Source organism: Macaca thibetana, chromosome 8, assembly GCF_024542745.1.
Source record: "Macaca thibetana thibetana isolate TM-01 chromosome 8, ASM2454274v1, whole genome shotgun sequence".
Taxonomy (NCBI): Eukaryota; Metazoa; Chordata; class Mammalia; order Primates; family Cercopithecidae; genus Macaca; species Macaca thibetana.
Window position 1 is genome coordinate 71,807,501 of NC_065585.1, and position 26,452 is coordinate 71,833,952.

Here is a 26,452-nt window from a genome sequence, read left to right on the forward strand (position 1 = left end):
TAATAATTATTTACTACAATTTAGTTATCATTTACATTGTTTTAGTTACTATAAGTAATTTGGGGATGAGTTAAAGCATGTGGTAGGCGGGTGCACAGGTCTATATGCAAAGACTATGCCATTTTATGTAAGGGACTTGAGCATTTGAGAATTCTGGTATCCCTGTTGGGCGGGCAGGAGGACGAGTCCTGGAACCAACCCCCTGTGAAAACCAAGGGATGATTGTATATATAAAAACTGTTAGAGAAATATATTTTGTTCATGCATAGGAAAACTTAATGTAATAGTGTCAGTTCTCTGCAAAATCATCTATTGTTAACAATGCAATTTCACATAAAAATCTCAACAGGGTTCTTTGTGTAATTTAACAAGAATATTCTAAAATTATGTGTTAAGAGAGGTAGTCCACCATTGGCTGTGAGCACCCCTGCAATTCTTGTTGCATGTACAAAAGCCTTATTTATCTCCTGAAATAGTGCATTTTCTATAGCCAGTCAGATAGGCAATTAAGCAGGTCAAGGAAACCATAACATGATGACCAGGCCAACCGCTCTTCTCCTGGGAGAGGGTACTGGCTTGGTTGCTATTTGTTACAAGTTTTGTTGCTTACTCAAAAAGCACTGGGCCCTTGGCTCTGAGTTTTCCTCAGCTGAAATATAACTTACTGCCTTCACAGCATCCATTTAGGCCTGCTGCATAGTCCACAGGACTTGGGGTAGGGAAATCTGAACAACTACATCAATGCCATGTTGTTTGCTATAATAATCTGTCTTACTCTAGCTCATTAAGTTGCTAAGTCTTGTTGTCTCCCTTTTGTACCTATAAAGTAGCAGCAGGTTTACTGCTTATAAAGCCCGATGGCTAGGTTTTTTCCCTGACAATATGGAAGACCAAAACACCAGAATAGTCAAGATACTCTTGAAAAACAATAAGATTACCCTACTACAAACTGATCTATTATAAAACTACAGTAACTGAAACAATATGGTATTGTTGCAGGAGTAGACCAAGAGACCTAAACATACATGGGATTTTGACATATATATTGGGTGGGTTCCAGTCAGGAAAATGGAAACCACACTAGCTCTGATGGAGAGATTTTAGCATTAGGAGAAATGTTTAAACAGGTGTTAGAGGACTAAAATAGAAAAAAGGAAATAATCACATAAATGTAAAGACAAATTCATAATTATAGCTGGGAGATTTTATCACTTTTCTAATTGACAGAACAAGTAGGGAGGAAATGAGTACATATATAGAATACCTGAACAGCATTATTAAAAACTTGACCTAATTGACATTTTAAAACACTTCATACAACAATGCCAGAATTCATGTTCTTCTCTGGGCACATCCAAATGGACCAAAATAAACCATACTGTGGGCCATAAAACAAATCTTAAAAAAACTATGAAGCATATTCACAGACTGAAATAGAATTAAACTAAAAATCAGTAACAGAAAGATATTTGGAAATTAAACAACTTCCCTCATAGGTCAGTAAAAAAGTCTCTAAGAAAATGAAAAAATATTTTGAACTGAAAATCCAACATGGGAAAACAATGCTACAAATATTGATTATATAGAATATAACCAAGAAAAATTGGGGATTGGTGGAAGAAATTTTTGCTACGGTCAATCAACAAGACTAAAGTTGATCTATTAAAGCATTTCATATTCTTTATTTTATACAGATCATAAAGGTTACTGATAGATTTCTTGTGAAACCACCTTCATCTGAAGTACTGAATCCTTGTTTTACATCTTAAAAATTAAATGTAAATATATTTTAAAGTAACATATGTAACTTGATCACAATTTTCTAAAATTTTATTTGCTCTCAATCTATCCATTCTTCTATTGAGGCAGTCCATCTAAGCAATTAGAGGCTGGGCTCTGGAATCAGACTGTCTGATTTCAAATTGTGGCTCCTGTTCTATTCATACACTGTAATCAAAGGCATTTTATTTACCTTTTTAAATCTCAGCTTCCTCATCTGTATAATGGAGATGATTTAAAAAAAAAAAAGCACTAATCTCATAAGGTTATTTTGAGGATTGAATGCATTTACCTATAAAAAGTTTTCAACTCAAATATTAATAATTTCACTCAATGCTGGTGAGTTTTTCTGCACTGATGAAATCTGGATGATTTGGCTTTTTCTTTCAACTTTTCTGAATTAACTTGATTTTTTTTTCCCTAAGCACATGTCAACTGTACAACACAAAACTTAGTTTTTGAAAAAAAGGTTAGGGCTAGGAGCAGTGGCTCACGCCTGTAATCTCGGCACAATTACAGTGAGCAGATTGCTTGAGTTCGGGAGTTACAGACCAGCCAGAGCAACATGGCAAAACCCCATCTCTACAAAAATTACAAAAAGGCTGAGTGTGGTGGCTCACGCCTATAATCCCAGCACTTTGGGAGTCCAAGGTGGGCGGATTGCCTGAGGTTAGGAGTTCCAGACCAGCCTGGCCAACATGGCGAAACCCCGTCTCTACTAAAAATACAAAAATCTGCTGGGTGTGGTGGCACACTCCTGTAATCCTACTCAGGAGGCTGAGGCAGGAGAATTGCTTGAAACCTGGAGACTGAGGTTGCAGTGAGCCGAGATCAAGCCACCGCACTCCAGCCAGGGTGACAGGACAAGACCCCATCTCAAAACAAACAACCAAACAAACAAAAAACCAAAAAATAGCAGGGTTGGCATGTGTATGTGGTCCCAGCTACTTGGGAAGCTGAGGTGGGAGGATCAACTGAGCCCAGGAAGGTAGACGCTACAGTGAGCCAAGATCTCACCACTGCACTGCATTCCAGCCTGGGCAACAAAGTAAGACTGTCTCCAAAAACAGATAAAGAAGAGAAAAAAAGGTTTAGCACAAACAAAATTACTATCCTCAAACTATAAAGAGGGGGTACCTCTTTAAAATGGGAATGATATCTATGAATGTAAATATTTTAGAGCTCTATTTACAAATATTTGCTAATGGTTGCCATGTCATCAGCCATCAGGTATAAACAAATTTATTCTATAATATTTACTGCAGGCCTATCATTTGCCTGGCATCAAGATGGTACCTTATGAGCATGGAGAAATAATCCTAATTTCATTATGTCTATTATTTTTATCAATAAGTATTTATATTTAGATCCATATTAAAAATCTCAGTATCAGTTCAGTACCTAAAATATTAATGTGGGGTCAATAAACATTTGTTAAATGAATACATACCAAAAAGAAACTTGTAATTTGCTAATTCAACACTCTCAGACTTTATAAAACATAACTACTGTGAATAACAAGAATCAACTGTACTTAATGTTTCTGAAAAGTAACTACAGTCATGCATTGCTTTACAAGGGGGATATGTTCTGAGAAATGGGTCGTTGGGTTATTTTGTCCTTATGTGAACATTAAGAGTACACTTACACAAACATACATATACATATATATATATATTCATATAGAAAACCCACGGTTCCCAGTACCATTGCTAATTATCAATCATTTCCCCTACTTGATATGCAATGCCAATATCAAGTGCCACATTATCAAGTTTCTATATATGCTCCATTACATTATTACAGGATCACCATCTTATATGCAATGCAGTCTGTCTTTGACTGAAATGTCATGATGTGGCATATGACTATATTTGAAGTTGCTGAACACAGTCAAGGTAGAAAAGCAGTATACCAAAAGAACTCTAAGCTAGACAATCAAAATAGCTAATTTTCTCAATTAAACACTACTTCAATTAACTCTATGAAGTCAAGACTTCGTGCTTCAGTTTTCTGAAGTGTGTGTTTTTTTGTTATAGTAGTAAAGTCAACAGCTGGGTTGTCTGAGGACACATGAATTCTCCCCCTCTAAAACTGTTATAACAGTACTCACTTTGAAGAGTTCCTATTCTTCTTTCTTTCTTATTATTAAAGTCTTGTTGCTGGGTTCCATGTTGCAACTTAGATAAGAAAAGATTCTTGTGAGACCTAAAATAAAACACGAAGTTTGTAATTGGTTCCAAAAAGATTAGTAAAGCAATGGAAAAAAGGTAAATGATTTGCCTTAATCTGTTCTAGGATCTTCTATTAATACTTTGGCCTACTTCCTTTGGTGCTCTCCCTGCTTAGTGCCCCATCTTAACCTGTGGCCTCTTAAGATTTCTGTTGCCTCTCTCATCTTCCTCTATCTGATCTACTCAGCAGAAATCAAGATGTTTTTTGACGTCTCAGAAGAAGCAGGCAAAAAAAAAAAAAGAAAAAGAAAAAAAAAAGAAAGGCAAGACTCTTTTGGCCTTCCAATTAGATACATCAAGGAAAAAAAATCCTTAAACTACAAAGTATTAGCTTTCATTCTCTCTTAAGGCTTTTATTTCCCCAAAGACGGATTTCAAAATTGCTTTACATAATGGCAGGTATCACTTGATTATCATTACTGCTTCCAAAAAGAGTTTTGAAAGGTAAGGCTGTTTGGAAACACAGGATGTGGCATCATTTTTTTAAAAAACCCTGCCAAATTGGTATTATATTAATCCAATTTTATGAAGGAGCAAACTAAGATTCAAAAAGCAGTTCACTTAAGCTTAGGCAGCTGTATTACCTCCACCTAAAATGTAGGTTCTTTTAGCTATACTTTTATCCCTATAGATACTCTATGTGACCAGCTATCCTTTCTCTCTTCCCCTCTCTCCCTCCTTCCCAAGACTTTCTATTGTCCTTTCTGGAATGTCATTCTCAATCTCTTCAACCATCCCTTCCTGCTCTTTGCCTTGTCTAAAATCTAGCTTTCCCCTGGGGACAATGTTTCTCTCCTTGGTAGCCTTCTCAAGTAGAGATTGGCTTCATCTTCCACCCTCCATAAACTACAGGATGCCAGAGACAGCAGTTTTCATTTCCTAATGAATGCCACTTTCAAGATCCTGCTTCCATAGAAACTTCAGCCTTGAGGATTCATGCCACTGAGATATATCACCTTCGATCATTCTTCACAGCCATTCACCATCCTTCCAAGCACTTCTTCATCATTCACAGATCTTTCTCTACACCTAAGTGCTGCTATTATGAATTATTTCAGTATTCTCATGGACAATTCATATACCATCTTGGCCTCTCAATTCTTCATGTCCAATCACCTCTTCCACATGAAGTCAGCCACCTCCTCCCACGGTTCCACTTGTGATCCCAACTGCTCTATCTTATAAATCATTCATGCAGACTTTCTGCCCTCTGGACAGGTTGCATTGTCTGTCACAGTGATTCTATTAGATCGAATAAAGTTTTTCAAGTAACTTTGATAATATTGGCATTGGGGGCATTCATTAGAAATGTAATCCCCATCCCCTTCCTGCCCCAGTATTGTATCTTTGTTTCTATGACAGATAAGTGTTTACTAAACATCTGTTTTAAGCTCAAGAACTCCCTATATGTGTATTCCAATAAGGGCTTTGTAGAAACAATGTGAAACAACCCAGTCTCAGAAGCAAGTCTCTACAGTTTGGAATTGCAAGATGTCTCAGAGTCGTTGAATATCTGTTGGGCTAAGTAGGACCCTGAGATATTCTTTCAATTGTACCATTTATGTGGTAGTTATATTAGGTCTGCATGAATTGCTTCAATCAAAGATTTGAAAGACAAAGAAGAAAAATGTCAATTTACTTCACCTCAATAAGGATATTGTACCCTCTGAGGATTCAGTTACCGCAGACTGTTTGTCACTAACACTTTAAAAGAAGAAAAAACTTGTAAGAATGTAAACAAAAGAAACTTTTCATAAGGGTAGTACTTTCCACATAGTCAAGACATATTTCAATTTATAAAAAATAACTTTGGAAAGAAACCTCGGTAACATTGGGACATACACAGTCCATTACAACATGGCTAATTTTTGTCCAGACATGCTTATACTTATAAGAGGTATCAAATCAAGCTTCTCCAGACATAAGCATAATTAATGCTGTAGTCAAGCATTTATAATAACACTCTTTCAAAAACTCTTCCATGGCACTTTATTTCCATGAATTCAAGTTTTAAAAACTGCTTTATTAAGGTATAACTGATACATAAAAAGCATGGCACATGTTTAAAGTATACAATTTGATGGGCTCAATTTTAATTTATGGTTCTCCCCACCAGTCTCCAAGTGAACTTTTGGGAATTGATTAAGTTCCCATTTGCTATAGTTAAAATGGTTTCCACACACACAACATGACTATTTACACCTCCATGCTTTCACTGGTACTATTCCTCTCTCCTAAAATGGTATTTCCTCTTCTATCCATCTGTAAAAATCTTAACCATCCTACAAAAGCCCCTGCTCAAGGTTAGTATCTCCATGAAGCTGTCCATCTCAACTATTTCAGCACTGTGTTAGATATTTTAAGTAATCTAGAGATGACTTAAAGTATATGGGAGGATGTATGTAGGTAATATGCAAATATTACACCTTTTTTTTTTTTTTTTTTTTTGAGACAGGGTCTTGCAGAGGGTCAGCCAGGCTGGAGTGCAGTGGCACAAACATAGCTTACTGCAGACCTCCCAGGCTCAAGCGATCCTCTCACTTAAGCCTCTCAAGTAGTTGGCACTACAGGCATGCACCACCAAGACTGGTTAATTTTTGTAAAGACAAGGTTCTGCCATGTTGCCTAAGCTGGTCTCAAACTCTTGGGCTCAAGTGATCTTCCTGCCTCAGCCTTTCAAAATGCTGGGATTACAAGTGTGAGCCACTGTTCCTGGCTATTACACCATTTTTGTAAGACACTTGAACATCTGTGGATTTTGGTATCAATGGAGGGTGGATGTCCTAGGACGAATCCCCTTCAAACACCAACGAACAACTGTATAAGCTTTATCAGAGCAAAATATTTATTTCATCTAGTCTTCATAACATGGGGGTTTCAATTTTTCTAGGATTTGTCTGACCTCACAATCACACTTCTGATTCTATACTTGCTTTACTTGAACCCTTATTGGTAACTGTCCTGACACTGGTGATTTAATGCTTTATTTGCCCTGGCTCTGCTTCCAGGATGGTTTTGGTATTTGCTCAATTCTTGATCTTTACGCTGTTTCTAGTTTTAGTTTTGTTCCCTGTAACTAGTGCACAGCAAGTTCTAATGTATGCCTGGTAATGAATTAGGCAACAAGGATACCAAGCTAATTAAGATGCTTCAAGGCTAAGTAAGAACTTTCAAATAATTCTCAAACTAGTGAAAGAATCAGGTAAACAGATAAGTTACTAACGAAGATAAGTCCTTTTATAGAGATGTATGCTATGAAAAAACAGAAGTAACAACTCTGATTACAGAGCTGGGAAAGACTTCATCCAGGTGATCTCTGAGATAGATTGAATAGCAAGTAAGAGCTTGCCTTGGAGAAAATAAAATGATAGGAATTCAAATAGAAGGAACAAAGCAAGGGCAGAGGTGTGAAAACTTCTAACATTTTAAGATCAGGGAGAAGTTCTGTAATGCTAGAAAGTACGATGTACATGGACAGGGAGGGGTTCATGCTTAGGGATAAGACTGTATATTAAAAAAAATAGAATGGGTCTATGTAAGGCTTTATAAGCCATGGCAATAAATTGACTTATCTAGTAGGAAATAGGAGCCAAAAAGTTTTTAAGCTGGGAGTGATCTAAAGAGATTTATTTTTTTGGAAGCTAACTCTGGAAGTTATGTCAAGGATGGATTTGAATGGTACAAAGCTATATAGATAAAAATAGATTGGAGAAGCATTTCTGAGGTGGGGTTCTTAATACTTGGAGAGACAGCTGGATGTGTGAGGTTAAAGAAGAGAGGCAGGGTGTAGAGAGGCAAATGAGAACATGAAGAGTTCTGTTTGTACACATGGATTGCACTGTGTTTGTGTCTAGGAGAGCATCTGAAATAAGTGGGTAGTACTATATAAGGAGAGTCCATAGGAAGTGTGCTTGTCATTATCTGTAAGAACCATGGTATTAGCAGTATAATTATGAGCAGGATGGCTTGCCCACAAGAATGTATTGGGTATTAGTATCATTAAACTTTGATTTTTGAAACAAAATGAAGTAATTGGGCCAATAAATATGGAATCTCTACTTCTTAAACTGGGTTTTAGAAAAAAGCACATCAATGTGAAATAAGACTTTAGTACAGCCTTTGGAGAGATGAAAGGAACAGGTCATGCTCTGACAGGCAGGAACAATAGGAGGGACCACTATAAGATGACAGAGCCTCAGTCCTAAGATGTGACAAGTCCAGTGTAGATCCAACTTGAACCCCAATCTCTACCTCTAAATAAGTAGTTAAGATGGGGTCCCTGTAACACTTAGGTCTTGGTCCCAAGAAGAAAGTAATATTACATCCATTTCCAAATATACCCATCCAGAGACCACAGAAATTTGATTATCTGGCCTTGGTTTAAGGTAGAAGAACAGAGAAAACAGACCATGGGTTCAATAGGAAAGAAGATCTTTATAATATCAGAGTTATAGCTTCCTCAATAGGGGAAGATACTTAAGCTTCTAAAACAAAAGACAAAATCACCCCTGAAAATCCCTAAAGAAAAAATAATTTTGGAGACTTAACATATCTCTCAATATACAGGACTGACACAGCTTGTTTTCCTCCAGTATTAAAGCAAATCACTATTTCTTCAGTCAAGCACCAGATGAAGTAGTGAGCTTACCCTTAGAGAAGATATACGAATAATATCTTAATATACTAGACTCTTAGTACAGTGAAACATGAATCACATAATGAGAACATGTAGAATCTAAAAACAACTAAGGGGCACAGGAGTCCAACCTCACCTTTGTTCCTAAGCATACCCTCAGTAAGAATGGTAAACTATCCACATTATTTAAACTGTAATATTTTCTTATTCTCTACTTTTGCTTGGCATATGTAGTTTGCACAGGTCATGAAATAACTCTACAGTACTCCAAATACCTAAATGTTAATCATCAGCAAGATAACATGCTACTCAATAATTATTTTTAACAAAAAGACTCGCATCAATTTTACATAAAGACAGAACATTCATAAAACAAAGAATACACAAATTGATTAAATTACAAACCTTTTTCTTGTATCCAAATTGGCTTCAGTTTCCATTTCAACATCATTACCATTAGGTTTATCTTGAGAAGTTATTGTTCTTGTTCTTTTACTTTCTACTACTTTTGCTGCTGCCTTAAAAAATGGTGTGTGTGGAGGTAGGAGGATAGGAAGAAATGCATTAAGCCATTTTAAACAAATAGCATTAAATTAAGCCTTGTAATTCTTTGATAGTCATAGCCAATATATCTGTTCACAGGCCAATAAAGGGCACTGTGTTGTTATTTTCACCAATAATTATGACACTGCCAGCAGCTACATTAGCTATCTGCTTGGTTTATCAGCATTACAAAGGTGGTCTTTCCTTGTAAATATATTTGATAGACAAAATGGTCTCTAGGGAATTTTTAAGAGAAAAGGCTGCATGAAAAAAACATAAATTCTATATATTTTGAAATAAAAATTATCTTAATCAAGATGCTCCACTATAACACTGTCAACTTAAAACTTCTGAGGTCAAGACAGAGAATAAAATGTTACTAGAAAAATTTTATTGTTGTTTGTTTTGAGACAGGGTCTCACTCTGTCACCCAGGCTGGAGTGCAGTGGCACAATCACAGCTCACTACAGCCTCAACCTCCTGGGCTCAGGTGATCTCCCACCTCAGCCTCCCAGGTAGCTGGGACTACAGGCGTGCGCCACTATGCCTGGCTAAATTTTTTATTTTTTTTGTAGAGACGGGGTTTTGCCATGTTGCCCAGGCTGGTTTCAAACTCCTGGGCTCAAGCGATCTACCCATTTCAGCCTCCCAAAGTGCTGGGACTACAGGCAAGAGCCACTGCGCCTGACCAGAAATGTCTTTAACGACAGGGTCTCGTTTTGTCACCCTGGCTGGAGTGCGGTGGCTCAATCTCAGGTCACTACAGCCTCAACCCCCCCAAAGTAGCTGGGACTACAGGTGTATGCCACCATGCCCAGCTATTATTATTATTTTTTTTTTTTTTGAGACAGACTCTTGCTCTGTCGCCCAGGGTGGAGTGCAGAGGCACCATCTTGGCTCACTGCAAGCTCTGCCTCCCAGGTTCAGGCCATTCTCCTGCCTCAGCCTCCGGAGTAGCTGGGACTACAGGCGCCCGCCACTACGCCCAGCTAATTTTTTTTGTATTTTTTTAGTAGAGAGGGGGTTTCACCGTGTTAGCCAGGATGGTCTCGATCACCTGACCACATGATTCACCCGCCTCAGCCTCTCAAAGTGCTGGGATTACAGGCACAAGCCGCCGTGCCGGCCCAGCTAATTTTTTTGTAGACAAGGGGTTTCACCATGTCACCCAGGCTAGTCTCGAACTCCTGAAACTTGGCCTCCCAAAGTGCTAGGATTATAGGCATGAGCCACTGCACCTGGCCTAGAAAAATTTTAAAAGGCCCTTCTTTAATGCAATTCTACTTTTTCCCCAAAATGTGTTTAAAAACGTCTTTAAAATTTACTTAAATTACAATGAATATTTGCTTTTGCCTATTTCTTATTTTTAATTCATTCTAAGTTTTCCCTTCAACTTTTTCTTTTGAAAGTTTTCCTAATTTTGAAAAGTTACAAAAGTACTACAAAGATCACTCATAAATCTTTTAATGAGGTCCACAAAATGTAACATTTTACCACACCTTTCTACAAAACCACAACAAAAAATTCCCATTAGTTTTAAAGGATTTCTATTTCAAGTATTCTCCTTTATTATAACATTTCCTTTAAGTCTATTATTAGAGTCACTCTTGAATAATATGTATACCTTCATTAGAAAGGTTGACGATTTTTCACTTAGCACATAATTCACATAACTCTTAATTTTCTCCATCATGTGGTTGTAGCTGAAGTGTTGAAAAAAGGAATGAAATGTATCTTTCTGAGAGATTATCATAAGCAATTTGCTTTTGAAAGGCTAAAGAAAAGAGAAGAAATGAATTAACATAAATCACACAAAGTTACAGATACAAGGATTTTTGTCATATATTATTTAATTGGAAAGAAATCACTTTATAAACTCAGAGACACAGATACTTTTAAAATTAAGTTTTAAATGACATGCTAATGTACTTTTTTCTTACTTCTTCTGGTCTCTCCTCATTTAAAAAAATATTTTATATTTTAGACAGATGCAAAAAGATATGTATTATAAACCAGAGTACCCACTACCCAGTTTAAGAAATAAAACATAATCGATATGGTTAAAATCCCTGTTTACTACCATAATCTGATTGTATCCCCTTTTCTCTCCTCACTGTAACCATTACCCTGAATTTAGAATTCACCATTCCCATGAATTCCTTTACTTGTACTACGTATGTATCCACAAATAACACGTAGCATTGCTTAGCATGGTTTTAACTCTACAAATGGTGTTGTACGATCTGTATTCTTTTGAAACTTGCTACATATTAGTCAACTCTATGTTTACAACATTTATCCATGCTGATTTGATATTCCTAGAAGTAGTTATTTTTGCCATTATAAAGTACTACACTGATCAAAAACATCACTTATTCATCCATTCTTCAAACCTACTGAGGGATTTAGGCTACTTGCAATAACTGTATTGCTCTTCAACATGTTTCTACATTATCTTCTGTGCACTGTATGTGTTTTCCTTGGACAGTAGCTCTTTCAATGCTGGCTGTACAATAAAAGCTGGAGAACTTTAAAAAAATTCTTAGGCTCAATCTCAGAGCAATTATCTCAGGAAGGCCTTGGTTTTTTGTTGTCTTTAAAGCTTTATGGCTTTTAAAATATGCAGTTAAAAGTGAAACCAGCTATTCTAGGATATTGTCTAGAAGTGGAATTGCTGGAATGCATGCTTAAAAGATTTTGCTAAAATGATCTCCCAAAGAAGTACCAATATACAGTCTTGAAAGGAAGTTATGGCAGGTAGTACAATCATTTCTCAATTTGTTGAGACAACTATTGGTATTCTAAGACATTTTAATTGATGCCAGTCTAAGGGATGGGAAGTAGTGTTTCAATATAGTACTTAATATTGCTCTAATGAGGCAACATTAATACTAGTGAGGTTAAGTACTTATCTTAACCTCTTAATATTTCCTGGCCGTCAGTTTTCCTCTTCTGGGAGGTATGAGGAGAGTAGAATTTTCAGTAGTCTCATAGTGCTATGGAGAAAATATAAGGGTAGGAAACCCAAAAGACAAATTTCTGGAGGGCTATACCCCAGGGACAGGGTTATATTAGAGATAGACAAAGCCTTGCCAAAACTGCCCAACCTACCCTCAACTAGGCCCAGGTTCCTTATTGGATTAAGGTAGTCACTCTACAACTCTTTCTACTAACGTTATCAAAAGGTGCTCAATCTGATTATTCATCAGGGAAACAAATTAAAATCCAATGGGACAGCACTACATATTTGCCTGAATGGCTAAAATGAAAACCCAGATGTAAGATCTGTGGAGCCACTAGAATTCTTTTACACTACTGGAGGAATTGACATAACTACTTTGGAAAACAGCTTGGCAATATCTACTAAAACTGAGTATGTACACACCTTATGACTCATCAGTTCTACTCTTCATATAAACCCAAAAGAAATGCAGGTATTTCTTCCACAAAATGTATGGGGGAAAAGAATTGCACCTGTACTGAACACATACAGACTTTTTTGTATCTTTTTGTTCCTAAACAGTACAACTATTTACATTGTATTAGTTATTATAATCTAGAGATGATTTAAAGTATACAGGAGGATGTACATATGTTATATGCAAATACTATACTATTTTATTATTTATTTACTTTTAGAGACAGGGTCTCTATCTGTTGCTTAGGCTGGAGCACAGCGGCAGCATTATAGCTCACTGCAGCCTTGACTTCCTGGGCTGAAGCAATCCTCCCACCTCAGGACTATAGTATCGCTCCACCACACCTCGCTGATTTTTAATTTTTTCGTAGAGAACAGGGTCTCGCTGTTTTACCCAGGCTGATCTTGAACTACTGACCTCAAATGGTCCTACTGCCTCAGCCTCCTAAAGTACTGGTATTATAGGCATGAGCTATTGCACCCAGCCTCTTTTTACTTTTTTAATATGACTACTGGAAAATTTTATTTATTTTTCATTATTTATTATTTCTTTTTTTTTTGGAGAGATGAGGATCTCCCCATGTTGCCCAGGCTGTCTCAAATATCTGAGCTCAAGGGATCATCCCACCTCAGTCTCCCAAAGTGCTGGAATTATAGGTGTAAGCCACTGCATCCAGCTTATTAGAAAATTTTAAATCACATATGTGACTTGCATAGTTTTTCTATTGCACAGTATTATTCTATACTGTTTAAAAGATAAAGCATTTATTTTCTCCTCCAATTTTCTTTCAGTTTTCCTCATTCTACATAAACAGTTCTAAAATTCTGTGGTTTTAATTTAAATAATTACCATATAAGAATTTGGATCACCAAATATTCTTTCAAAGACTTCTTCTGCTTCTTTAAAGTTGCCATTTTCCATACAAACAGCTATAGCCTAAAAGATGAAAAATACCAACCTTAGACTGCGTTGAAAAATATCTAATAGTTATTTAATTATTAAGATAACTGAAGTAAGTCTGATCCTCTGTTGAAAACATTTTTTTTTTTTTTTTTTTTTTTTTTTTGAGACAGAGTCTCGCTCTGTCGCCCAGGCTGGAGTGCAGTGGCCTGATCTCAGCTCACTGCAAGCTCCGCCTCCCGGGTTCACGCCATTCTCCTGCCTCAGCCTCCCGAGTAGCTGGGACCACAGGCGCCCGCCAGCTCGCCTGGCTAGTTTTTTGTATTTTTTAGTAGAGACAGGGTTTCACTGTGTTAGCCAGGATGGTCTCGATCTCCTGACCTTGTGATCCACCCGTCTCAGCCTCCCAAAGTGCTGGGATTACAGGCTTGAGCCACCGCGCCCGGCCCGAAAACATTTTTATGTAGTTTAATAATTTTAGTTTGATAAAAGATATAAAGTACTTTTTCAAAGACAAAATAAGTGTCGCTTGAAATGACATGAAAAATTTGCACTGCTCCCATGCACATTTACTCATAAATGCCCAGCATTCTATCTCTAATTTAGACCAAATCAAAAGCATGTATTAGTAAATAAATTAGAAGCCATACCATGGACATTTAGGACCCACCTAAATATTAATTTTGAGTAAAAGGGAAATAAGAGGAGGTAGATGATGTTTGTGATGATTAGGATACATAAAATTTGCTAGTCAGAATCCCTGGAAAATATCTAATACAAACCTAAGAAGCTAGATGTTTTTGAATGATCATTTTTTTCACACATTGGCATTTTTGGTAACAGGGTAAGACAGGACCACTATTACCATCTGGGTAGCTATGTAAACTTGGTAAGCTACTTAGCCTCTTGGTGCCCCAGTTACCTTATATGTAAAATGGTGGAAACAATAGTACCTATTTCATCAGATTGTTATGAGGACGTAAGAGTTTTATGTGAAAGAGTTTAGAACAGTGCCTGGCAAATAGTAAGGAATATATTAAATGTCTGCTATAAACTTTGTCACCCATTTGACTTTACAGTAGTGTATTAAGAAAGACTTGCTTTCTCTAGCGGTCTAAAAGATTGCAATAACATGACAAATCTCTTTGCTCTGGGTTGAATTCATAAAGGAAACAGTCGTTTTTCTGCCCATTTTCTTTTCTTCAGGTCCTAATTCTACTTGACTATCACCACACTAATTCTTGGGAAGGTGGGGAATGACCTAGCTTTTCTTTTCTATTCAACCTGAAAATAAATTTTTAAAATTCTCAAAAGAGAAAAAGTTTATTTAACTAAGAAAGTACCTAGTATTTGCTCTGACTGCTAGCTACTGTATCTTTGAATGACTTTTTAAAACTACTCACTGTCTACTAAAATTCTCCCTACATGGTTAAAATTTTACATACTCTCGATTAGAAAAATCTAAAATTTACCATTAATTAAAAATATTATCTACTTTTTCCATAATCTTTAAATATCAATTGGAAGAGCACAAATCCCTGGTTTTAAAATTTTCCACAACATGGGGGCAACATATACTTAAGTATGGAACATTAAGTTCCAGCCCCCAGTGATCATGTTAAGGCTATAAACCAAAGGTCAAATTTCTGAAGAGAAACAATACATTAAATTTTACTATTGCTTAACCTCTACTAGGTTTCTCTTAATTTCTTTTAAGTGTTAAATGTTCTTATTTTCTAGAAATATAATAATTATAAGCATAAGTTATTTATTCATACCTGAATTTTAATTAAATTCTGTATTTCTTCGTGAAGTTTGTCATGTTCCTTTTCAATTGAACCCCAAATCATCAGGGCTGATTCCAAGGGTGTAATTCGTTCATCATTTTCAAACTGTGCATCTTTTAAAAACAGAACAAAAATAAGTAACTCAGAAAGCTAAGTAGAACTTTGTCAGTTTTTAATAACGCATTCCTTTAAATATTTATTGAGTATATACTATGTGCTAGGTGCTCCTCGTTTATACCAGTTTAGAGAAGTGATTTTATTTTCTAAGTTAATTTTCTCATTAAGATCAATTTCAAATGGAAAAAGGTTGATGAGATAACAAATATTTGAAGATTTCTTTACAAAAATATGAATTTTAAAAACTAAACTATTTTACATAACATGTCATAGCAACAGAATTCTTAAGTGGTTCCTAAGTCTAATGCACTACAACAAACCTCAAGACAGGCCAGTTTTCTCATCTATAAAATGGTGACAATAAATACTATCTCACAGAATTTATGTGACTATATAATGAGATAATAGTTGTACTATTATTAAGCTTTCCTAAAAGAATTATGATCAAGTTATTCAGAACAAAGACTCACAACAACTGATAACTAATTAGCAAATTACACAGCAACAATTCATTCGGACATTCAAGAGCCTTCACTATAACGTCTTATATGTCTAGCATCTACAGTCTACAATTCATTTAATAAATATTTATTGATCACTCACTATATATAGGCACTTGCCTAAAAACTTGGAATGTCTCAGTGAATAAGACAAAATCCCCACTTTTATGATGTTCACATGCTAATGAGAAATAAATACAGTTTCAGAGTAGTAAAGGCTAGAAAAAATAAAAAAGGTACTGGAAATGAATGGTAGGGGAGGGGGAAGCTCTTTCAGACAGGTTAAAGACCTCTCTGAAGAAGTGACAGTGGAGCTGAGAACAGCATAACGTGAAGCAGAAGGCACAGTCACCCAAAGATCTGGAAGAAAAACATTCCAGAGGGAATGGCAAGTGCAAAGATCCTGAGGAGGAGTTTGATGTTCAAAGGGCAGGAAGAGCCAGGTGGGGGCGTGTGCCTGTAGTCTCAGTTACTCGGGAGGCTGAGGTGGGAGGACTGCTTGAGCCAGGGAGTCTGAGATTCAGTGAGTGATGATGACACCACAGCACTCCAGTATAAGTGACAGAGTGAGACCCTCCCTGTCTTGAAAAAACAAATACAAAGGGCAGGAGGAAGGTCAGTGGGCAAGTTGGATGCACGCTCTTAGAAAGATGATGGAAGAGGCAAGTAGTTAATCAGTTTTGGAACTTATTTTGAATGTAGAATAGAACCTGTTAATGGATTGCATGTAGAGTATGAGAAAAAAATGGAGGACTCTTGGGTTTTAATAATTGGATAAATGGTGCTAACATTTACTATCATAGGAAGCCTGGGTGAGGACCAAGTTTATGAAGTTGTATATAGAAATCAAGAGTTCTACTATCCAGGTAAACTACAATTTATTTTCAAAATAATGCTAATGTTTTCATTTTGTCTAGACTACCATCCCCCCACCCCCACACCACATCTGAGGATGTGGATAGACTACCATTTTTATACTTTCTTTCTGACAAACTCTAGCAATTCTTACAGGCATAGCGCAAACTCCACCTCTTTATTGAACGCTGTCCTTACCCCAGCAGCTAAGAGACTAGGAAATATCCTTTCTCTAAATCTCCTGTATGTGCTTGCTTTGGCAGCACATATATAAAAATTGGAAGAATGCAGAGATTAGCATGGCCCCTCAACAAGGATGACACAAAAATCCATGAAGCGTTCCATTAATTAAAAAGAAACTCTTGTATCATTATTCCTTTTTTAATGCCTTGCAGTACTTTATACTTACCTCCACAACCCTATTAGATTTTAAAGTGTCTTGAAGACAAAAAACTTCATAGTCTACCATGCATAATATTTCAAATTTTGGGGGGCAGGAGCCACTTAGTGTATTTTTCTAAACCCCTGTAATCCTAGCACAGTTGTAGTCCCATAGCAAGTATGCAACAAATAAGCATAATAAAGAGAATTTTTTATTTTTATTTATTTATTTTTTGAGATGGTGTTTCACTCTTTTGACCAGGCTAGAGTGAAGTGACGCGATCTCGGCTTACTGCAACCTCCGCCCCCTGGGTTCAAGCAATTCTCCTGTCTCAGCCTCCCAAGTAGCTGGTGCCCGCCCCACACTTGGATAACTTTTGTACTTTTAGTACAGATGGGGTTTCGCCATGTTGGCCAGGCTGGTCTCAAACTCCTGACCTCAGGTGATCCACCCGCCTCGGCCTCCAAAAGTGCTGGGATTACAGGCGTGAGCTACCGAGTCCAACCGAATAAAGAGCATTTTAAATAGCACATCTTTTTTTCCTTTAAAAACCAGAGTGAGCAGGCAGTTTAAATATTTGTAGTTTCAAATATTTTTACTTTATTTCCTGTTGTCCTCTCCAAATTGTTGTTCCAACATTTTAAATATAAAAATATATTCATTCACATACTAAGTCTCTTTATATTCCAGGTTGTGTCAGGTACTTAGGATACAAACATGAAGAAGAAAGTTCCTGACCTTGTGGAATTCACATCCTAGCTATGGAGGAAGACATGCAAACAAACCAATATAACTGGTACTTTAATGGAATTGTGCATTATGCCAATGGTTCTCCATGTTTGCTATACCTCAGAAACAGCTGAAGAGCTTTTGAAAAATACTGATGCATGGCCAGACACGGTGGCTCTTTGGGAGGCGGATCTCATGATCCACCGATCAAAAAATCGAGACCATCCTGGCAACATGGTGAAACTCTCTCTCTACTAATAATAGAAAAATTAGCCAGGCATGGTGGTGCACGCCTGTAGTCCCAGCTACTCAGGAGGCTGAGGCAGGAGAATCGCTTGAACCCAGGAGGTGGAGGTTGCAGTGAGCCAAGATGGTGCCACTGTACTCCAGCCTGGCGACGGAGCAAGACTCCGTCTCAAAAAAAAAAAAAAGAAAAAAGAAAAAAATATATTGATGCCTACACCCATCTCCCAGAGATTAAATTCTCAAGCAGAATCTGGTGTATTTGAGGAACAGGGTATTCACTCTAAGTAGGAATACTAGAAGTGAATCCTTCATGAAACAGAAGTCATCCAAATTGGGGCATTAAGGATAAACAGATAAACTAAGTGTAGAGTACCAAGGATGGGAAGGAGAACACTTCAGAAAAATGGAGCAGCATAAGGTAAGAAAGGTGTACAAAAGATATTCATGCTAGTAACTAACACTGAGTGTCAGGCACTGTGGCACTCGTTTTATACAGTAAGATCTGAAAGCCAGAGAGCTCACACACCTAGCAAGTAGAAGCAGACACCAAGATACTTAAAAATCACTTACTGTGTCTCAAAAGTAGTAAAATGAAGATGCAAAGGTAGACTGCCTACTTTTTCTTCCTCATTTTTCATCTGCTTGCTTTCTTTCAGAAACTAATTTCAACACACATTTTCAAATAAGTATTTCTTGACTGACATTACTTAACCCTTCTCACTTATCTGCCTTCCTTCTTATAAATGTGACATATAGAAAAATGTATGTTAGCTCTTAGCTTCAAAAAATTTACAGTATAGACATTTACTTCCAGGTGGGATGTAGTATACTGCAGCAAACAAAACACTCACACTACAACTAGAAAACAGTTAAACTCCAAAATCATGTTGCTAAAGACATGGGATAGCCATGGAAAGCAATGAAAATGAGATGAACTAAAATTCCAGAGAGAATCCCTTTTGAGGTGAGATGCTGATTAGCTGATTTTGGATAAGGTTGAGGATCCAGTGTACTCCAGCCAGAGCGACTTTACTGGGGAAAGACAAATAAGAACAGCTTTTGGTGGTTTCCTTGGGACTGGCACAGCCCAGTAGAAACTAGAGGAACTGCAAACATGATTGGTTTTTCTCCACAGGACATGTGCTGAGTTCCAGGGCAATGCAATAGGCTGTGGTGGAAAGGTACATTAAGTCTCCCAGAGTTTTGGGAGGCCTAGGCGGGAGGGTCACTTGAGGCCAGGAGTTCAAGACCAGCCTGGACAACACGAGACCTCGTGTCTACAAAATATTTAAAAATTAGCTGGGCCTGATGGTGCACCTGTAGTCCTAGCTACTCAGGAGACTGAGGTGGGAGGATCACTCAAGCTCAAGAGTTTGAGTCTGCAGTGAGCTATGACGGCACCACTGCATTCCAGCCTGGGCCAGAGAGACACCCTGTCTAAAAAAAAAAAGCTTAAAGTTCCATGAGAGGAGGATGATAAGCATTTCCCCTTTAAGATATCTGCTGTATATGGAAGCTACGTGGGGGTCTAAGGCCACACCACCCCAAACATGTCTAATCTTGTCAAAGTTATGTGGGGTAGGAGACTAAACCCAATATGGTAGCTACTAGCCATACATAATTACTGAACAGCTAAAATATGACTAGTTTGAATTGAGATGTACCTTAAGTATAAAATACACATGAGATTTCAAAGACTTACTCCAAAAAAGGTAAAATATTTCTTTTTTTTTTTTAAGAGATGGGGGTCTTGATGTGCTGCCCAGGTTGGGGTACAGTGGTGTGATTATAGCTCACTGCAGCCTCAAACTCCTAGGCTCAAGTGATCCGCCCACCTCAGCCTTCCAGAGCTGGGATTACAGGTGTGAGCCACGTGCCTGGCCTTACTAACATTTTTTACACTGATAACTTATTGACATAGTGTTTGAGAAATATTGAGTTAAATAAGATTATCAAAATTAATTCCATCTATTTTATTTTTTTTTTTTTAGCTACACCTGCCGGAATGGGAATTTCTAAATTTCATGACAGAGTTTCATTCTGTCACTCAGGCTGAAGCGAAGTGGCACAATCACAGCTCACCACAGCCTCAACCTCCTGGGCTCAAACAATCCTCCCACCTCGGTCTCCTGAGCACCACACATGGTTAATTTTTTAAATTTTTTGTAGAGACAGGGTCTCGCTATGTTGCCTAGGCTGGTGTCAAATTCTTGGGCTCAAGCGATCCGCCTGCCTAGGTCTCCCAAAGCACTGGGATTACAGGTATGAGTCACTATGCCTGGCCTACTTTTCTTAACATAGCTATTAGAAAATTTTAAATTAGACATGTGGCTCACATATCTCTATTACGCAGTGCCACTATAGAGCAAAACAAAACAAAACAAAACAAAACCAAAAAAAAGGGGTTATGTATAGCTGAAAATTCAACACATAAAATTTTAAATGCTGCCTCAGTTGAGTGTATTATGGTGAAATACATTGATTCTTGATAGCTGACCCTTGCCCATTATATCTAGGATATATCCAAAAGAGTATCCTGGTAAATTCCAAGATTAAACCATGAGATCACACATAAAATCTGGATTCCCCCCGCCTTTTTTGGAGAAAAGGTTATCCAGGAAGCAACTAAGACGTGCTGAACAACTGCTATGTGTAAAGCACTGCCAGGCACTTTAGAATACTTTTCCACCTTAATTTGGAAAACAACCCTGTTAACAACAGTGTCAACTTATAGTATGCACGGTCTAGAATTTTGCTCCAACCTGCTACTTCTCCAGCAACTGGCCCAGGCCTACCTATAGCTCTGTTTCTTTCACAACGATTCTGCCTCTATCTAGTTCTGTCCATTTATGGTACTGGCACCAACTCCAGACCTACCCTCACGCCCCAAACAAAGCTGACTACATCAGCCAGAGCTACTTTAGTGGGGGCTTTGACAGTGGTGCTAATATACTGGGATTTTATGTAAGACAACACTTCAGTAAGTAAGCAGTTCTATGTAAGTACTGCCCACTACTCAGGATTGTTGGAAAAGTATTTTGTAAATTATAAAAACCAATCTAAATATAAAATTATTTGCATCAAATAGCCTTTTAAAATGACCATGTTGTAAATACCAGCCATTGCTGATAAACTGAATCAGGCTTGCCCATTACAATCTAAAATGAACTACAGAGACAAGGGAGAGAGATTACAGCTATAAACTTGTACTTCTTACATAAATAAGTGCTGGCATCAAGTTCAAATAAAAGGTTTCAAATATAATAGTTGCCAGTAAAAAACAGAGTGTGTATGATTGGAGTCACCACAAAGTTACCAGAGTCAATGAAACACACTTCCCCAACAGTAGCATCAGAATCACCTGGGAATTTATTAGAAATGTACATTTCAGAGCCCCATACCCATCCTACTGAATCTGAAACTCATGGGAGGTAGGGAGACTCAGCACTATGTTTTTTTTTTAATAAGTCCTTTAAGTAATTCTGGAGCAGGCTGAAGTTTGAGAACCAATGTTCTAAGGTGACAGGGACTACATTTCTTTTACTTGCTTTAGATATGACTGTATGTGTGTACACACACACACACACACGCGCACACACACACCTCACACCCCTATGCACCAGACACTTGTAGGCAAACTCCCCCCCCCAAAAAATCTGTTTCTTCTCATTGTCTTACATTTAGACACAGATTGAAATATTTCCAATATAAAATAAAAACACATATTTACCAAGGGTTTTTCCTGCTGCAATTCTTGTCAAAAACTGACATATGTATATCGTTCTCAACTGGTAAGCTGTTAGACTGGATAGTCCATGAATAATAGCTAAAAAAGAAAAAAGTAAATTTTATTAAAATCAAACTTGATCCAGTAGTGCCACTGTGTGGTTTGTTCAGTAATAGGCTACAAACATGTTGTAAAAATTATCATAGAGTTGTACATTTAAGATCTGATTAAAAATCAGAACAAAAAAAAGAATAGCAATGAAGACATTTCTTACAAAATAAAACTTTCACGTGCAGAATAAAAATTGTTGAAAATTCTTTCACAAGTAGCAGTCTACATTAACAAAAAAGATTTAGATACAAATTGTAAAATGTGTAAAATCACTGGTTGGAAACTTATACCTAGAAACATGTCATATAACAGAAAATATTTTATATTATTTTTATCAATGTTTCAATTAAGTGAGTCTGCTTAGCTTACAAAGCTGTATTTTAAAACATATTAATATTAACCTTACCAAAACTTGAATGCCCACCCAGATGTTGAGTCAGGCAGTGACTACATACAATACCAAGTAAGCCATACTCATGGACCACAGTGAGCTTTTTACCATGTAGCAATGAGAGACAAGCGATTGAACTACTGAAGTAAAAATGTGGCGAAAACTTTAAAAAGACAAGTACAGAATGCTTTGGAAGCATATAACAAGAAATCTGTGTGTTTAACTATCTTCTGCACAGAGGAGGTGTCAGGGAAGGCTTCTCTGAGGAAATAATATCTAACCTAAGACCTGAAGGTGCCACCACTACCATTACACTTAATCCAGGGCTTGGCTGGTGTATATAAAAAGCTTAAAAAACTAGCAAACTGAAAAGCAGTTCTTTAGCAATTAGGCATATAAGACAAATATATTTTTACCCAATTTCCTCCCTCAATTCTAACATAATCTTATGCTATACCAGAGATTATCTGGACCATACACAGTCATAATAGAATTTAACAGGATTTTAAGAGAGCACAAAATTTATATAGAATTTAAACACAAGCCATTCAATATTTACTGAACATCTACTGCCAGCCTGTGTTAGGAGGTGATGACTTAAGATAGCCAGTCTCCGCCCCCATGAAGGTTTTAATCTGAGACGACACAAATTAAACAAAAAGTTATGTAAGCAACTAATTAAAATTTTAATGAGTACCACCAAGGATAGGTGCAGGCATACCTCATTTTATTGTGCTTTGCAGATAGCATGTTTTTTATAAATTGAAAGTTTACGGCAGCCCAGCTTGAGCCAAGTCTAATGGCACCATGTTTTTTTTTTTTGAGACGGAGTCTTGCTGTTGCTCAGGCTGGAGTGCAGGGGCTCATCTCCGCTCACTGCAAGCTCCGCCTCCCACGTTCACCCCATTCTCCTGCCTCAGCCTCCCGAGTAGCTGGGATTACAGGTGTGAGCCAATGTGCCCGCCTCATTTTTCTAACAGTACCTGTACCTGTCACATTTTGATAATTCTTGCAATATTTCAAACTTTTTCACTATTATTGTATCTGTATGGTGGTCTGTGATCAATAGCCTCTGATGTTACTATTGTAAAGGTTCTGGAGTACCACAGATCATGGCCATATAAGACACAAACTTATTCCATAAATATTGTGTGTGTTCTAACTGTTCCACTGACCAGCTCCTCCCCTTTCTCCCTCTCTTCAGGCCTCCTTATTTCCTGAAACACAACAATATTGAAATTAGACCAATGAGTAACTCTACATGCCCTCCAAGTGTTTCAGTGAAAGAAGTGCATGTCTCTCACTTTAAATCAAAAGCTAGAAATGATTAAGCTTAGTGAGGAAAGGATGTCAAATGCCACAATAGGCTGAAACATAGGCCTCTTGTGCCTAAAGCAGCCAAGCTGTTAATACAAAGGAAAAGTTCTCAAAGGAAATTAAAAGTTCTAATCCACTGAACACATAAATGATAAGAAAGTAAAAGAGCCTTATTGCTCATATGGAGAAAGTTTGACTTGGATAAAAAAAAAGTCAAACTAGCCACAATGTTCCTTTAAGCCACAGCCTAATACACAGCAAGTCTAAGGAGCCTTTTCTGCAAAAGAAAAGTTGGAAGCTAGCAGAGGTTGCTGGTTCATGAAGTTTAAGAAGCCATCTCTATGACATAGAAGTTCAAGGTGAAGCAGCAAGTGCTGAAGTAAAAGCTACAAGTTATTGAGAAGATCTAGCAACAATCACAAATGAAGGTGGTTACACTAAACTGATTTTTCTTTTTTTTTGAGACAGAATCTCGCTGCGTCACCCAGGTTGGAGTGCAGTGGCGTGACCTTGGCTCACTGCAGCCTCCACCTCCCAGGTTCAAGTGATCGATTCTCGTACCTCAGCCTCCTGAGTAGCTGGGATTACAGGTGTATGCCACGATGCCCAGCTAATTTTTGTATTTTTAGTAGAGATGGGGTTTCGCCATGTTGGCCAGGCTGGTGTCAAACTCCTGACCTCAAATGATCCAACTGCCTTGGCTTCCCAAAGTGCTGGGATTACAGGTGTGAGCCACTGCATCCAGCCAACAACAGATTTTCATTGTAGATGAAACAGCCTCATATGAGAAGATGTCATAGAGAACTTTCATAGCCAGAGAGAAGTCAATGCCTAATTTCAAAATTTCAAAGGACAGGCTGACTCTCTTGTTAGGGATTAATGCTGCTAGTGACTTTAAGTTAAACCGATTGCCCATTTCTTATTCTGAAAATCTAACAGCCCTTAAAAATTATGCTATATCAACTCAGCCTGTGCTCTAGAAATGGAACAAGATTAGATGACAGTGCCTCTGTTTACACCATGGTTTACTCAATATTTTAAACCCATTATTGAGATCTACTGCTTAGAAAAGATTCGTTTCAAAATACCATTGCTCATTGATAATGCGCCTAACCAGTCAAGAGCTCTGATGGAGACATATGTACAAGCAAATTACTGTTGCTTTCATGCCTGCTAACACAACATCCATTCTGCATCCCACAGATCTATTGTTCTGTCTCCCTGTCCCAGCCTTACAAGTAATTGTGAAACAACCAATCTTCTTTTTGTTGTTTCAGCTTCCTTAAGTCCTTACTGTCTATAAAGTCAACCTCCAACTGCTCAATTCATTGAGCACTTATTTTATGGAATAAAGTATTACCTGAATCCAGAATCACAATAAAGCTAAGTGAGGTCTTTAAACTAAACTTAGTTGTAATTTTTTCTTTTGACAGGGTTAAAGCTAAAAAGTAGCAGAGCCAGGAATCAAACTGGGACAGTTTACTCCAGAGTCCATGTTCTTAATTGTTATACTACACTGCTTCCCACGGTAGGGTTAACAGTCTATAAAAGGTATTATCTGAGATCTGTGAGATATGAGAGTAATTCTGAGTCTAAATAAAAGAATTAAGAATTTTCTAGAAAGCATCAAGAATTGTATATTTTTACAATTTTGAAAACTGAGATTCAATAAAATAAGAAATTAAAAGTCCTTAAAAATTAAAAATGGGAACCCAAAAATAACACTGTTCACAGTTTGCTTATTGGCCACTGATTAGCAGTGCAACTTGAAAAATAGCTGACTCTCTTTGGTTTCTGTGCCCTTAACTTTAAAATAATGAGAGTAGCCTAGATTATTCCTTCAGTCTTGAGCTACAACTCTGAAGGTGGGTTTTTGTTGTTAATTTGTTTTTAACCTTGGCTCTGGGATGTTTTTATGAACAGGATTTTTTTTTTTTTCTTTAAAAAAAAATCAACTATTTTCTAGAACAGTTTTAAACTCACATAATTACTGTAAAAATGGTAGATAGGTTCCATATACCCTGAAGCAATTTCTCCTTTTTTTTTTTTTTTTTTACCTTTTACATTAGTATGTTGTGTTACATTAATGAATCAGTGTTGACACATTATTATTAACTAAATCCATGCTTTATTCAGATTTCCTTAGTTTTTACTTAATGTCCTTTTTCTGTGGCAGGATCCCATTCAGGACACCATATTACTTTTAGTCTTATCTCTTTAGGAGCCTGTTGTCTACAAGAGTTTCTCAGACTTTCCTTGGTTCTGATTATGACATTTTGAGTACTGGTCAGGTATTTTGTAGAATGTCCTTCTGGGATTTGTCTGATGCTTTTCTGACAATAAGACTGAAGTGATGGGTTTTTGGGAATAAGACCACAATGATAAAATTCTATTTTCATTACAAGTGAACATATCACCAACTATTACTGCTGATGTTGGCCCTGTTCACCTAGATGAGGTAGTGTTTGTCAGGTTTCTCCACTGTGAACTTAACTCTCTCTTGCCCCCTTTCCATACCGTACTCTTTGGAAGAAAGTCACTGTGTGCAAACCACACTCAAGGAGTTATGTTCCACCTCCTTGAGGATGGAGTAGCGACATCAAATTATTAATACTTGGAATACTGCATGCAAGATTTGCCTCTTCTCCCATTTATTCAATTATTTATTCACATCAGTATGGACTCGTGGATATTTATGATATACTTTAAGCTTATACACTAATACCACTTTATGTTCTTGCACTAGTGGTTCAGCTGTGGCCACTGGGAGGTCTTGGAG

The 26,452-nt window shown here is 37.3% G+C and overlaps 1 protein-coding gene and 1 non-coding gene across 3 annotated transcripts in view; one reads left to right on the forward strand and one right to left on the reverse strand.

The window, feature by feature from the left end:
* The window catches only part of TERF1 (telomeric repeat binding factor 1), a 38,812-nt gene that overhangs the window by 10,277 nt on the left and 2,083 nt on the right, over positions 1-26,452 (reverse strand). Inside the window, exons 2-8 of one of the 2 annotated variants that reach the window (XM_050802640.1) lie at positions 21,858-21,953; positions 15,290-15,411; positions 13,461-13,547; positions 10,817-10,966; positions 9,055-9,167; positions 5,658-5,717; positions 3,893-3,987 (exon numbers count right to left, since the gene is read on the reverse strand). In XM_050802640.1, coding sequence (XP_050658597.1) covers positions 3,893-3,987; positions 5,658-5,717; positions 9,055-9,167; positions 10,817-10,966; positions 13,461-13,547; positions 15,290-15,411; positions 21,858-21,953 — 723 coding nt within the window. The remainder of the gene's footprint in view (positions 1-3,892; positions 3,988-5,657; positions 5,718-9,054; positions 9,168-10,816; positions 10,967-13,460; positions 13,548-15,289; positions 15,412-21,857; positions 21,954-26,452) is intronic. The other variant, XM_050802641.1, reaches the window with a different exon arrangement.
* Positions 17,018-17,121, forward strand: LOC126961878 (U6 spliceosomal RNA). Its single transcript, XR_007728464.1, has one exon. It is a non-coding gene; the product is annotated as a U6 spliceosomal RNA (small nuclear RNA).